Source organism: Emydura macquarii, unplaced genomic scaffold (assembly GCF_026122565.2).
Source record: "Emydura macquarii macquarii isolate MOO-44397 ecotype Brisbane River unplaced genomic scaffold, CSIRO-AGI_Emac_v2 contig_1676, whole genome shotgun sequence".
Classification (NCBI taxonomy): domain Eukaryota; kingdom Metazoa; phylum Chordata; order Testudines; family Chelidae; genus Emydura; species Emydura macquarii.
In genome coordinates this window covers 1,475,690-1,490,901 of record NW_027131813.1, presented here as the reverse complement: position 1 = coordinate 1,490,901, position 15,212 = coordinate 1,475,690, and the positions used below count along the sequence as shown (strand labels likewise).

The window sequence follows — 15,212 nt, the reverse complement described above, 5'->3', positions numbered from 1 at the left end:
TTTAAAACTTGGCAGCAAATATGTATTGCTTAATATTATTTTTGTTATTAAATTTCAATTATTGTAATAGATCATAACAATTTTAGGCTTTAACATAGGTTGTCAAATTCAAATTTAACTTTAAATATAGATTTTTTAAAATAAACCTACTTAATTTAGAATAAACAGATTTTTTTAGATTGTCAATTTATCTGTTTCAGAGATTGGAACCATTGGAGCAAAGAGAAAGTATTGGGGGGAAATGAGATAGAAAGCAAGAGAACAAAATTAGAGGGAGATAGGAAGACAAAGGCAAATTTCACAGCTGCTCTTCTGGGTATTCTTTTTTTTCCTCCAACCATCTCATTTTTGGTTTCTCTCTCTATTTCTCCACATATTCCAGTGCATAGAAAAGATTCTACATACAATAATGATCCCATGGACATAAAACAGAGAAAATGCCTATGGTGGTCTACACTATCACACCCACTGTTAATAGTACTAATATAGATACAAAAATATTAGAGCAAAGATTGGAGACTTTGACTATGGGCTCAATCTTGCAAAGTGCTGAGCACAATTATGAGTTGGCAAAGCGGACCACATCCCAGAAAGCATTTACCACCTATCAGGATCAAACCATATGGGTCCAATCCTGAATTTCCAGTGTGCCTGAAACTCCCACCGAACTTACTAGAAGTTTTGGGCATGCAATGAATATGGAATCAGACCACATGCAATGTGTGGAAATTAGTCTGGAAGAAAGAGCTCTTGGCATTAAAATATCCTAGGAGCAAATGGGAGTGACAATGCCCCTTGCAAAAACATGCTCTGTTTTTTCTTTCCAGGAAATATTGATTTGTTTTACCAAAAGCAGAGCACTGTAATTGACTGAGTGGTGTATTTCAGCAGCAGGAGATGCAAGGTACACTTACAATTGTTCTGGGAACCAGTACTTAAAATGAAAAAAACATTATGGGCTAGATTTTTATCTGTCACATTACTGTAAAGCTGGAGTAATTCCACTGATATTAATGGAGTTGTTCTGGATCTGCAGCAGTTCAAATGACTAGAATCTGGCTCTGTGAGCCAACTCCTGAGAGGTGCAGATCACATGAAGTTACTGTTGATGTCAGTGGGAGATTTATGCGCTCGGCTCTCGTTGGGATTTGGCAATACACTGGCATGTGCAATATTACATATGATGACCAACATTTTCAAACCTGAATGCCTAAATGGAAGCTCCTAGATCCAATCACAAATGTCTTTTGAGTCAGTGGGCCCCATAGATGCTGCCTGTGTAGTTCCCATTGACTCAAGAGACATTTGTGGTTGCCCAGCACTTATGAAAATCAGGCCACTTGGGTATCTCACTATGGATCTAGGAGCCTCCCTTTAGGCACTCATGTTTGAAAATTTTGGTTTTATATTTCAGAGCTGGGTAAATAATGAAAAAATTCCATGAGCAGTTACTTGATTTTTTTTTTTTTTTTAGATTATATTCATTCTGGTTTGTGCCCATTTTTGTCACACATACAAAAACTGAGATTTGGACAATAGACATCTGTTTGAACAACAATGGAACATTAGGAATAAGAGCAAACTGGTGTGGCGAGAGTAGGAGTTGTTCTGAAGCTTTACCATCAAGTATATTCAAATACGTTTAAATAATTTAAAAAATCCCAAAACTTAGGTTTCACCTGCATTTGAGGCTTCTGAACCAGCCAAAAAAGCAAGTGTAGAAAATGGCAGCAGATCCACTAGAGAATGCCTCTAGGGAAGAATACTGCCACATGTCCTCATGTGACACCTCACAACGCAGGCTGGGATTTAAAAAGACACGGTACCTACACAATAACAAAATTAAACTTTTTTCAAAGGAAAAATAAGGCAGCCAAATGCTGAGATCCTATCCTACTTTTTACTTTACGGAAGTTATGGGAGTTTGATTGAGTCAGGTTTTGGGTAAAGACTCAAGGACTTCAAGCTTTAACCCAAACTGAACATAGAAGAAGCTAATTATAAGACCATACGTTGTTTTAACCCTTACCTTCCTTTATCTCAACCTCCTCTATTTTCTCTCATCACTACCTGTTACATAATGCTGACCCTAAACAACGCTTGTTGGGAGCAGGAACTGTGTTGTGACAGGGGACCGGGTGAAGACAGGCTGAGCCAGCCCTCTGCCATTGGAGCCCTAATTGAGAGAGAATTGGAGCCGGCTGAGTAAGCCTGCACGGAGTGGGCCGATGAGGAACAGCTGCTGGGCTGGTTGGCAAGGTGCTATAAAGGTTCACAGGAAGGCAATGCAAGGGGAGGGGGGCAAACAGCCTGAATAAAGGAGAAAGCCACAGAAGGAGGGTAAGCTCCTCTGGGTCAGTGGCGGAAACTGTGAGGCCCCTGAGGCTGGACTGTGTGTCAATAGACTGTGGCGGGTAACAACCTGTAAATAAAGCGCACTGGTGAGAGCACGAAGCCAAAGTCTGTGCGTGGATTGGGGGAGCAGAGGACCTGAGCAGCAGGAGGGCCCTGCATGAATCTGCTATATGTGTCTATCTGTAAAGTACCAGGCTCACTTATGACACTCTGTAAACAATCAATGTAATGATCGCATTTATTTTTATAGCATTTAATATGCTTATGCAAATTGTAAACTCTGATATGACACATGCATAATCAAGGGAAGGAAATCTAAAATCATGAACTAGAAGCCAATCAGGATGGTCCACATGACTGGCCTAACACTACACAAAATATGGTTGTACTCGTTTGTTGACAGATCACATCTGAGGGGCATCTAGCTTCTGTCTGTTGATGTTACAGCATGTCTTAATGCTCATAAACTCACTCTCTGGGTCAATCATAGCACTCTAAATTGAAGACTAACTTAATCATCTGCCTAAGACGTATGAAAGCATGACTTTTCTATAATAGAGTTGGAATCTTTTCACGAGTTGAAATGTGTAAACAGCAACGGAGGACTAAAGTTCTATAAGAAATACTGCAAACGCTTAGGGTATGTTTATTTTATATTTACATTAATTTCTAACAGTGGTTTAAGTTTTAGCTTGAAGCAGTGGCTGGGGACATGTTCACAATGCAATAAAATTAAAAGGCATCTTTGCCAACCTCAGTGACCTCCATCCTAAGCAAATGATTGCAAAATAGAAGGTATGGTTTAATATTCTTCATAATCACTAGTCCAAATGCATGATCAACAATGGGATATAAAAGTGACTGGATACTCACAGACGCCAGAGGGCTAAGTGAAGGGCCTGGCCTTTATGTAGATGCAAAATGTGTATGCCTGGAGGAAGGGCCAAACAGCAATTTCCTCATATGCAGCCTGCTTGAGGGCAAGGGACATCTGCACTCTGCAGTCAGTGAAACAATCAGTATGCAATGCATGCTGCACCCAGTCAAGGATGTAGCAGCTCGCCCTGTGTTCCAAGGAGCTCTGAGAGGCATTAAATGCCTTCCAATGCTCTTCCTAGGACAGTACGCCTCCATATTGCCATCAGTGCCTTTAAGGTACAACTGACCCCACTGTTTAAGCCTAATTTCAAAATAAAATCATCTTGATAGTAATATGAAAATATCTTTTTCCCTAGATGTAAGACCCTACAGTGTAATGACGTAGGGAAGCTTATTAAGAAATGTAAATCAGATGAATGATGACTGTTGTGCATTTCTGTGAGCACTAAAGATACATGTGATGTCCTTAATGAAGCGCATGTGGCTGCGGGCCATATCAGACATAACAAAATGCCAAAAGAATTAGTAAATAAATATATACATCTCACAAGGAAGTCTGGAATTTGTCAAATTCTTGTGTATAGAATTTCAACATAAAGGCAACTAAGTACAAGTGTTGTGTTACTCAGTCAGAATTACCCAGCTCATGGACATGTTTATCTTGTTGCTATGAAGTCAATTTCTGGAGACTCAGACAAATGGATAATGATATGCCAGGTTCATCCAATTAAAGGTTTTATCCGACTCTACTGCTGTCATATAGAAGTGCAGCCGGAGTGCCATACAAGTTGCTGGTTATCCTACTGCTGAAAGTGTCTTACAATGATGCCAAGTTTTCTGCTGGGTAATGTGAGAAGAATTAATGATTGTTCATTGTAAGCTTGTCATCAGCAGACTCCCATATCCATGGAATGCACAAACACAGCTATAAAGGGGATGTTTATACCACAGATAAACGGCAAAACAAAAAGACAGCATTTGGGGGGGTCAAGTTCGTTCATTTTCACAAAACTATGGTCACCACCACGGTTCACTTCAGTATTGATGGAAAGATGGGACAAACATTTTCACCTCTGACACTTGCAGTTCTGAGCCAGACATGTTTTGAAGGGGAGTTATCAACTACTAAAATTCAAACACCTTATGAAAAACAATCTTCTACATCCTAAGAGACCTTTAAACAGCCACCTTCTCTTAGCCAAAACCCATGTGAACAACCTTCTCCCAGTCACAATACATTATTTAAATCTTTAAAAGACTGTTTCTGTGCGAAATGATACTTATCAATAATCTCCCTCTAGCTGTCAATGATTTATCACATAACTGCTCTGAGTATAAGAAGTATAAAATCAACAGGTGTAAATTCTTCCAAAAGAAGCAGGAAGACAACAACTAATGTCACTCAAGCTTCAATTGCTCCAATACACAGGTAGTGATATCAAACAACAGGGCATCTGATGTTACAGGTTGATGGATGCCCTCCTATGCGGAATATGACAGTATGTAATAAAACATCAAATTCATCCCTGGTGTAATTCTATTAGCTGTTATGGAATTATACCAGGGATGAATTTGGTCCAGTGTATTCCTTTAGCTGCTTAATTCAATGAGAAAGTTTAGACATTTCATTAAATGCCTGGTCTTCAGCTCCAGTCATCTGTCAAAATACTCAAAAACGTTAAGCATTTGATTAAATACCAAACAAAATGATAATTTGACCCAGTCAGTGAAAGTTTCAGTCATTACCTGAATGGCTGGTTTGACAATACCTTAAAAACAAATTTCATCCTAGTCTTCTTTCAGACCTTCATGGACTCATAGCTATTATGCTTGGAAAAACAGACAAAACAAAAAAATCCCACAACACTACCACATTTACAATGTCATTGAGTCCATCCTCCAGCTAGAGTAGGATGGTTCTCTTCAGTATATTTTCTCTAATGCTTTGCCTGTCTACTATTGTTTTAAGCCTCTCCAGCAATGAAGTTTCCACCACTCCTCTTGAAAGACTGTTCTACAGACTAATAGCTCTGGCCATTTGGAAGATTTTTTCCTGATATTGTCTAAATTTGCATTTGTTTAATTAAATTCCATTACTCCTAGTTATATCATTTTTGTCACACTAAACAAGGTTTGCAAACCCTCAAAGTAAACAATAATCAGAGTCCTCTCTCCTTAGTTGTTCTTTACCTATGAGTGCACAACAATTATTGTTTGGTTTTATCTTCTCAAATCAACTTATTTGCTAACTTAGATCAGGCCCTAAAAGACCACAGGGGGAAATAAAGGACTTATTATTGCTGTTGCAGTTCAACCAGTTTGTCAGGAAACAATCAGACAGCTTCTGTGCTTCATCTAGAATTTCTTGTCTAATTGATAAAAACAACTTATTACTACTCTATGTGGCTTGGCTTCAGTGCTGGATTTTTTTTTTTTTTTAAATACATTCCTCAAAATTCTAAGGCTTTTATTCTTTTTTTATCTTAGAGCCCACAGTGGTCTCTCCTGATTGGTAATACTGAGAAAAAAATTGCAGTCATTGTCTCTCCAAGACGTCTGCCACCAGCCCAATCACGTAGCAGTATTTCTCTGTATGGAGCCTCTTCATGTCCAAAGTCAGCAAATCAACTTAAAATGTCTTCATACATATAACAACGGGTCAGCAGCTTATTTTCCTCCCACAACAGCCAACATCTCTATGTCAAAGACAGAGGTTTGAGACTCCAAAGTCTACAACTTAGCCTTAATTATTAGAGACAGCTCAGACATTTCTTATGCATTTAGAATCCCCACCACAGTCAACAAATGCAGGAGAAGCCCTTAAATTGCTTTGCATTTGGATTTTGTCCTGTAAGGAATTTGTTTTTATAGCAAAGAATATATTTTGTGCCATATGTCACAGACACCTACATCATTTTAGGAAGCATATTACATACACTTCCTTAAAGTAACCCAAGCATGTCTTACACTGTTCTTTTGCAATTAACGTTAGTGGATTCCTGGGAACCTGCAAACCTGGTGTGTGCAGCTTGATTGAATCTAGTACGATTGCAATTTTGGGGGGAAAAAAACTTTCCCTCCCTACCCAAATTTTGCATCTGGATTATTGCCTAGATAATTCATTTGACAACCGGACCCAAACTAGCAACTGTCTTGAAAATTAAATAACCTCAGGTTCAATTGTGTTTTTAAAAAAAAACCAAAACACCTCAGCTTCAGAGAAAATTGATTAAAGAGCTAACTCACAGCACATTCACCAAGCTCTGGCCCCTGTCTTCTGTTTTTATAATTACACCTACACTTTTGTTACAATTCCCTAACAGTGAAACTGGATTATAATACATATGACCATTCACTGACTCCCATTGTATGCACTCAATTTCATAAACAGTCAAAAGATACTTGGCCCCGATACATATTCATTCTTGGTTGCTATATACCATTTCTCAGTGGTTAAACAGCTGCATTAATCAGCAACACGTTTCAGATTAAAATAGATGAATGTATGGGGGCCGGTCAGGTTCAATGCACAACTTCATTTTTGCCCTTGGACTAGTAAGAGGTAGGCATGCTACATCCTGAGTATGCTCAAGTTGTGGGAGGAGATCTTCATACTTCTGGTCACTCTTGAGCATATGATTAAGCAGTGACTTTGAAGGACACAAAAGAGCACACTTCTATAGCCACTTGGTCTTCTGTACCTGGAAGGATAATAATGCTGTGTCACATAATAGGAAGCGCGTGCAGTTTGAAATCTTGGATTCTTCAGGACTCTGACAGGGATGCAGGAGGCTTATGGGGAAAAAATATAGGCTTCTCCCACTTTAAAGCCAGTGTTTTTCAGCATTAAGATAGCAAAGTGATGCATAACTTTACTTTCTCATAGGCATAGGAACTGTCATTCAGAGCTGTAACAATCCATCTTGAACAGAAGCCTGTCTCTAACTGGCCTCCATCAGCTGCTTTAGAGAAGTGTAAGAAACCTCACAGTGAGATGTTGTGGGATATCCCATCCTTAAAGGAAGTTTCTTCCTAACTCCCATGAGTTAATGGTTGCCTCATGTCCTGAAGCAGGAGGATTTCTATCCCCAATAAAACAAAAACATTTCCTTCGGTGTAACAAGATAACATAATGTATACTTGATCCTACCTCAGCTCAGGGGGCTGGATTAGATGACCTCCCAAGGTCCCATCCAGCCCTTCATTTCTGATTCTTTAGCTTCCTGAAACCACTCACTGTTGATTTTTTCAAGGTTCTCAGCTGAAAAAAAAGACAGCTAACTGGCCTTAATACATGTTCAGTTACATAGTGAGATAACAGGCAAGACAACTTGGTTTTAATTCAGTTACAGTGTCAGCAAACCATCAGTACCACTCACATATATATTGCTGGTACTATACATTTAGCATAGTCCAGAATGCGATGCACATCAATGCATATCTTGGAAAACCCAGTAGTATGCTACACATAAATGCCCTTTATCTGACTTGATAAAGTTTATGGAGATGCATCTGACATATGCAAAAGCGAGCTCAAGCACTGTTGCATATCTATTGTTAGTAGAACATGAATTTATACCGATTGCTGTATATATTTGCCTTAAAAATAGTGAAATTCAAATCAAAGGGAGAAAAGGTTCCTACAAAATATTGGCATGGGTCACTGCTCTCTCAACACAAGACATATATCATAACTACAGTGCTACTGTACATGATATGGCAGTTGCTCTAGTAACTACAGTACAGGTTTGTCATGTAGTAGAGTAATTAACTGAACAGTCACTTTTTTAAGTCCCCTTCAGAGTGCAGAACCAAACTATGCATGATATCAGTTACATATTTCTGCCCAATTATGTAAATACATTCATTATATGTACTTTCCATCTAAAGTGGAATAGGCTTCAAACTAGCTAGATTTTTATAAATTTTGCCATTAGGAAATTCTACTATCAAGATGGCAGTTCACATAGCACTATGTTATATTGTTTTGCATTGTTTTATTGTTTTGTATTGTGATTTTGCTTTCAAGTTAGTATCAGTTTGGTGACAAAATGCAGAAGACACTCACAACCTTTGGGAGGGCAAATGGAAAGCCATAAGACTCACATTGTGATGTGGCTCAACTGCTGTTAGCAGAAGAGAAAAGAAATCAAAGTTAGAAAGGGAATGGGACCAAAGTAACAATAAGTAGCATGAAGTTCTGTAAGGTACACATGAAGAATGAAACCTCAGCAGCCACTTTGTACATAGACAGATAAACATAGGGGGCTTCAGATATATACCTATGCGGTGCAACTTCTCCTATAAAAATATGTAAACAATTGCACACAATTTGCATACACAGTTAATATGTTGCTAGCAGCCATTTGCAAATTGATTATTTGCATGTTCAAAGCAGCGATTTGCATGCAAATCATTGTATTTGCATATGCAAAGTAGTCGATTGTATGCATAATTTTGTGCATAAAAATAGTGAATGCAGAGTTATAAAAATCAGGCCCACTCAATAGAGCTCAATAGCTACAGCCTCCCATTTGGACTGGCATAAACTTCTGGCTTGTGTTTTATTCCTTAACACTTCAGCTCCCTGCAGTATTAATATTAAATGTTCTTGAAGGACCTCCATCATTCTATCTTATCTACCAACACCTCTAAAGCACATATCATCAGAATACCTAAGTGCTAGTTCGCCAACATTCTTGTTCTTCAACATAATCATTCTCTAGTGAGTGCCCAGTATAGGTGACATGATCTTTCTTCCTGGAGGGGAGATGTGGAAGGTGCCATTCTCTTAGCATCGCTTGCTAGCTATTCTGCAACATGGCATTATGTCATAGGTACTCCATAATTGTATAATAGCCGGTTACTCCATAATTGTCCATCATAGGAATTTTTACACCCTCCTCTGCAGCCTCTGGTACTGGTCACTATCAAAGACCAGATACTGTAGTGTGAAGACCTCTAGGCTGATCTGGTAGCAATTCCTGTGTTCTTACATTATAAGAAGCTGAATACTCTAGACAGAGATGTTGAATGATGTTCTAAATGCTGTCTTAGTGGGGAAATATTGTATTGAGGAAAACTGGAGAGAAAACTAAAACATTGACATCATTCTACAGTGATGACTTGTCCCATCAATTGCAACAGTTGGATTGTGAACTTAACTTTCACAGTGGGACACCAGTTAGGTCAACGGCATAAAATGAAACACACAGTCGACAATGTTTTTAGATAAAATTTCTGGATCTTCAAAGAACAAAAAATGGTTGGCCCCTTCATATCTAGAGCTGTAACACTATTAAGAAACTTTCTGTTCTGATAAAGCAACAATAAAAAAACCAGGGCATTAGTTTTGAACATGACTGTACATGATGAAAGTTTGCAAATTAAAAATAGAATAGACAGACAATGGACATTTCAGTAACCTTCCTGTTCACAAGAATGGTGAAAGTATTAAAACTAGAGGAATCTCAACATCCACATATACATTCTCACATTTAAACAAAGCTGGAGAGTTAGCTTACATTCTTCAGGAGCATCCCTTTAATCATCTTACTATTCTGCAAAGTAGTCTCTTCTGAGATACAATAATTCTGCTGCCATTTGTCAAGCTGAGTCCTAGAGGATCTCTTATCATAGACAAAAACAGAACCTAATTGTAATTAATTTGTATGGGAATGTTCACCGGAGCAGCTGAAGTTGAAAGAGTCTGCAGTTTTCTCTTACTCGCTGCCTCTCATATTAAATAAATCTGGTATTGTTTAGTATCAATCCAGAGGGTCACCCTAAGTCACACATTAGACTGCAAGTCTCCTTCAAGTCACTCCTGTTTTAAGCAGGTATGGAATGGACTGCTGAGTAAAGTACAGTTACATTTTAAAGACTGAAACACACAATCAGAGATGGCCCTGAGTGGCAGAGTACTAATCTGGATCCAAACTTTCCCAAATTTCATGAGTGCTTGGATCTGAGGTTTGCTTTGAACCATTATAGGAATACAGGCCAGCTGCAAAGTTGAAATTTGGACAGCCCTAAGGTCATAGAATCATAGAACCATAGAATCATAGAGTTGGAAGGGACCTCAGAAGGTCATCTAGTCCAACCCCCTGCTCAAAGCAGGACTAACCTCAGCTAAATCATCCCAGCCAGGGCTTTGTCAAGCCGCAGCTTAAAAACCTCTAAAAATGGAGATTCCACCACTTCCCTAGATAACCCATCCCAGTGCTTCACCACCCTCCTAGTGAAAAACTTTTTCCTAATATCCAACCTAGACCTCCCCCACTGCAACTTGAGACCATTGCTCCTTGTTCTGTCCTCTGCTGCCACTGAGAACAGCCTAGCTCCATCCTCCCTGAAACCCCCTCTCAGCTAATTAAAGGCTGCTATCAAATCCCCCCTCATTCTTCTCTTCTGCAAACTAAACAAGCCTAGTTCCCTCAGCCTCTCCTCATAAGTCTTGTGCTCCAGCCCCCTAATCATTTTTGTTGCCCTCCGCTGGACTCTCTCCAACTTCTCGACATCCTTTTTGTAGTGGGGGGCCCAAAACTGGACACAATACTCCAAATGCGGCCACACCAGTGCCGAATAGAGGGGAATAATCACTGGTAATTCTCCTATTAATGCAACCCAATATGCTATTAGCCTTCTTGGCAACCAGGGCACACTGCTGACTCATGTCCAGCTTCTTATCCACTGTTACCAGGTCCTTTTCTGCAGAACTGCTGCCTAGCCCATCGGTCCTCAGTCTGTAGCTGTGCATGGGATTCTTCCATCCTAAGTGGAGGACTCTGCACTTGTCCTTGTTGAACCTCATCAGATTTCTTTTGGTCCAATCCTCCAATTTGTCTAGGTCACTCTAAGTTTTGTTTTGGCACATCCACATAGTCTGTATTTTAAGACTAAAACACTGATATTTTCCACCAGAACAAGTAGCTCAATAATTCAGCACAAAGCCACTGAGATGATTCACAAAATCTTTTATAACAATTCAAATAAATACAACGTAAGGTGAATAGTGAAAGGCACAGCTATTCTAGCAGTCCACAGCAAACATACAGAACATCAGCAGACCTTCTGTGATCATTCCCAACTTCCCTTCCACTTTGAGCATGCATGGGCTATCCAATATTACCTTTTGATAATCCTCTTTAGATCTCAGAGCAGCGTCCATCTGTTCCTGAGAGAACGTGAAGATAGCTGAGCGATACTGTGTACCAAAGTCATTACCTTGCCGCATTCCTGGGGAGAGAGGAAGGACACTGAGCTCCTAGGATCATGCTTCTTATCTAATACAATTGCAGTGTAATAGACCTAATCTTAACAGATTCCATGCATCTGGACTAGCTGATTCCCTATTTCTCAACAGTCTTTTAAGGGCATATACAGTTGGTATTTTTAGCAAGTCCATTCATTTCCTGTTTAAATAGACAAGAAGTGATTCCATTTTGATATCTCCATTTAAATGAGTTGTAAATTAAATGTAAGCATATTATGTTTTGGTAAATCACATACGCAGTCAAATACAGATGTAAAGCCTTAAAAAAATCATGGAGCTGGAGATACATTATGGGCTTAGCTCATTTTACTGTAATCAAGATACTTCTAAAATACTTATTTTGCATCTTGCAAACACTCAAATCTTTGTGGTTTTGACAAGTGCTTAAAATTTGCCTTAAATGAAGGATTAAATCTTGCTGAGGAAAAAGTTTGCAATGCACTGGAAGAGGCTAGCAACCCTACCCTGTTACTGGGTGATGATCCTGTAAAAAAAGGTTAAGTGTAATTTGTTGAGTCATAACTTCAGTTGGTTCATTTCTTTACCTGGATATAAGCGAGATGGGAGTGACCCTGGACAGAGAAAGTATCTAGGCTGAGCAAACCCTTGAGCAGGAATCCTGTGGGGAGGCAGACCTGGTGAGAAGGTTTGGCTGGATTTTGTGTTGTTTCATATTGAGTTCCTTTTGGGAATAAAACCAAGCACTCAACACCTTGTCACTCAAATCCCCATCAGTATGCATTAATTGGGCCCTGACTGAAAGACAGGCAGTTGGCAGAGGGTACCAATTAACTGAGTAGAGATACAGCTAAGAGGCTAGTTTGGTGGAAGCAACCATCCCTCACCCCCCAGCCACTGAGACTATATGAGCAGACAGGACGAATGTGCTAGCAAGGAGAGTCGAGAGTCTGAAAGAAGAAAGGACTAGCAAGCTTGGTTATTGTACCCCACCCTCTGCAAGGGGGGAAGCTGGTTATTGTGTGTAAATAGGCTGTAAATAACACTCTAGGCTGTGGCCTGCTGGAGGGATCTAACAAAGCACAGTGGTGTTTAAGAACACGTGGGACTGTGGTGGTCTGTTACTGAGGATGGAAAAAGTCTCATGTTTTGATTTTGTATTAGAGCAAGTTAGGCAAGGCACAAACATCAAGCTGTTCAAGAGGTCTCCACTGTAAGAGTACCTTTGCAACACACATGCATTAATTTTGATGAAGAACATACAGAAAGTAATGTTCACTTAATGCCACTATAAGACCAAATCCAAGTGGTAGTCAATCAGTGCCTTCAAGGATTTGGCCTTCGGAGACTCAATCCTTTAAACACCATCATACACAAGTAATTTTATTCAGTGGAATAATCCCTTTACTCTTTCACATGAGTAGCCCATTCCATTGGGCTAGCTCTGTGAGTAAAGTGACTCACATTCATGGTTTGTAGGATCAAGGCTAGCTTCTATCAACTAACCTTAAAAATAAGGGGCTGAATCCTGATATCCTTTGTTCAGTCCTTACTTAGTAAACTGAATAAAGACTTAAGGATTTGACCTAAAATTGATTACTACTTATAATTATTAATAAACTACAATAAAGCTATTCATCATATATTAAAATATAATACCCATTTAACTCCTTTATCCCTGCCAAGGAGCAGAACGAAGACTTGAAAAGGCAGTATAATTTAAAATATCAGATACAGTCCCGCTAAAATATTTCAAGAACTAACAGATGTAGTGCCATTTTAAAGGATGTCTCTGGATGGTGAGTCTATGCAATGGCTGACTGATTATAAAAAATAAGACTGGAAAAAGTAGTGTTTTTAGTTTTTGTTTTTTAAGTGGTGGGGAAATATAGATATAATTATAGTCTTCATTGACTGCCTAATAGTATATTCTAGTAGGTAATGCATATTTTGCTCAGTTAATTGGTAAAGTTATATGTGTTAGGATGTTTTTAAAATATGGTATTGGTGAAAGTGGCAATGGTTAAACGCAGGCATAGCACAGATACATGCTAGGCAAGTTTCTACATGTAGCCACTTTGCCAATGTAACTAATTCCCATGTGCCATTCAGATAAAGAAGTCATCACTATGCAAAAATCAATGTAGCCCATGTAAAAATGGATTCAAAACTGGTTAAGTGATAGATCACAAAAAATAACTGTAAATGGAGAATTGTCATCCAATGGAAGTGTTTCTAGAGACATCAGCAGGGATATGTTCTTGGCCCAGTGCTATTCAATAATTTTATCAATGATCTGGAAGAAAATAAAATCATTGGTAAAATTTGCAAGTAACACAATAATTTGTGGAGTGGTAAATACTTATGGGACAGGTCAGTTATATAGACCAACCTGAATTGCTTGGTAAAGTGAGTTTATTTTAACAACTTACATTTTAACACAGCCTTATACAAGGTCACATATCTAGGGGGGAAAAGAATGTAGGTCAAACTTACAAGATAGGGGACTGTGTCCTACAAAGCAGTGACTCTGAAAAGAAATTAAGGGGTCATTGAACATGAGTTTCCAGTTTGATACTGTAGCTAAGAAGGCATATGAGCTGCTTGGATGTATAAAGAGGGAAATATCAGCTAGGGTGGTATTATTAACTACTTATACAACTTTACTGAAACCATTACTGATTAGCCCGTGTCCAGTTCAGATATTCACATTTCAGAAAGGATGTTCAAAAATTGGAAAGTGTTCAGAAAAGAGCTACAAGAGTAATTCAAGGACTGAAAGACAGGCTTTATAGTGAGAGATTTAAGAGAAAGTTAAGAAATGTCTTGATCATAATCTACAAGTACCTGCATGGGGAAGAGATTTCTGATAGTAGGCAGCTCTTTAATCCAGCAGAAAAAGGCATAACAAGATCAAATGGTTGAAAGCTGAAGCTAGACAAATTCAGATGAGAAATAAGCCATAGATTTTAACAGTGAGGCTAATTAACCACTGGAACAACCCACCTAGGGATATTGTGCATTTTCCATTACCTGAAGTCTTTAAATTGAGACGGGGTGTCTTTCTAAAGATATACTGTAGTTCAAACAGAAGTTATGAGATTGATGCAGAAATTAATGGATGAAGGCTTTTTGGTTTGTGTTATGCAGGCCAGAGCAGGTGATCATAATGGTCCCTCCTAGCCTTGAAATCCATGAACTCAGCTTGCCCTGTACCGACACCTGCTAGCCCAGACAAGGCCCTCTCCTGAACAGTAACTGTCAGTAATATTAGCAGTTTTGTAATGTGACCAATTACGTATGAAGTTCTAGACAAAACCTATTTAATTCATTTTCACTTGTAATTTAAATAGATTTGCACCCAGGTCTCCAGAAGTGAAAAGCTAATGCACTAGTCAACTGTACCATCTAGATGACATAATTCTAAGGTATAATACAGATTCCTTCTGTATATATACATATATCTCTCAAGCATCACTGCTGCTGATATAATTATTTCTAATGTATTTTATATGTGTAACCTTTGTTGTCAAGGGGACATCACTGATTTTTAAAGCCCTTTGGCAACTATTACTTGTTGAAATCTACTAATCCACTGAGTAACAAACGAGGCAAGAAATTCAATTTACTAAACAACTGCTGTATGATGATTGATCTTAATAATCCTGTCTTTGTTTAAAAAAAATATACTAAATCAAAAAATGCGAAATGTGCTATTTAAGTATCCCACAATGTCATCTGTGGT

The 15,212-nt window shown here is 38.7% G+C and overlaps 1 protein-coding gene across 2 annotated transcripts in view; it reads right to left on the bottom strand.

The window, feature by feature from the left end:
- MSRA (methionine sulfoxide reductase A) overlaps positions 1 to 15,212 on the bottom strand; it is a 395,608-nt gene that overhangs the window by 112,562 nt on the left and 267,834 nt on the right. For both annotated transcript variants that reach the window (XM_067556166.1, XM_067556165.1), the window contains one exon: positions 11,366 to 11,472. In XM_067556166.1, the coding sequence (XP_067412267.1) occupies positions 11,366 to 11,472 (107 nt within the window). The remainder of the gene's footprint in view (positions 1 to 11,365; positions 11,473 to 15,212) is intronic.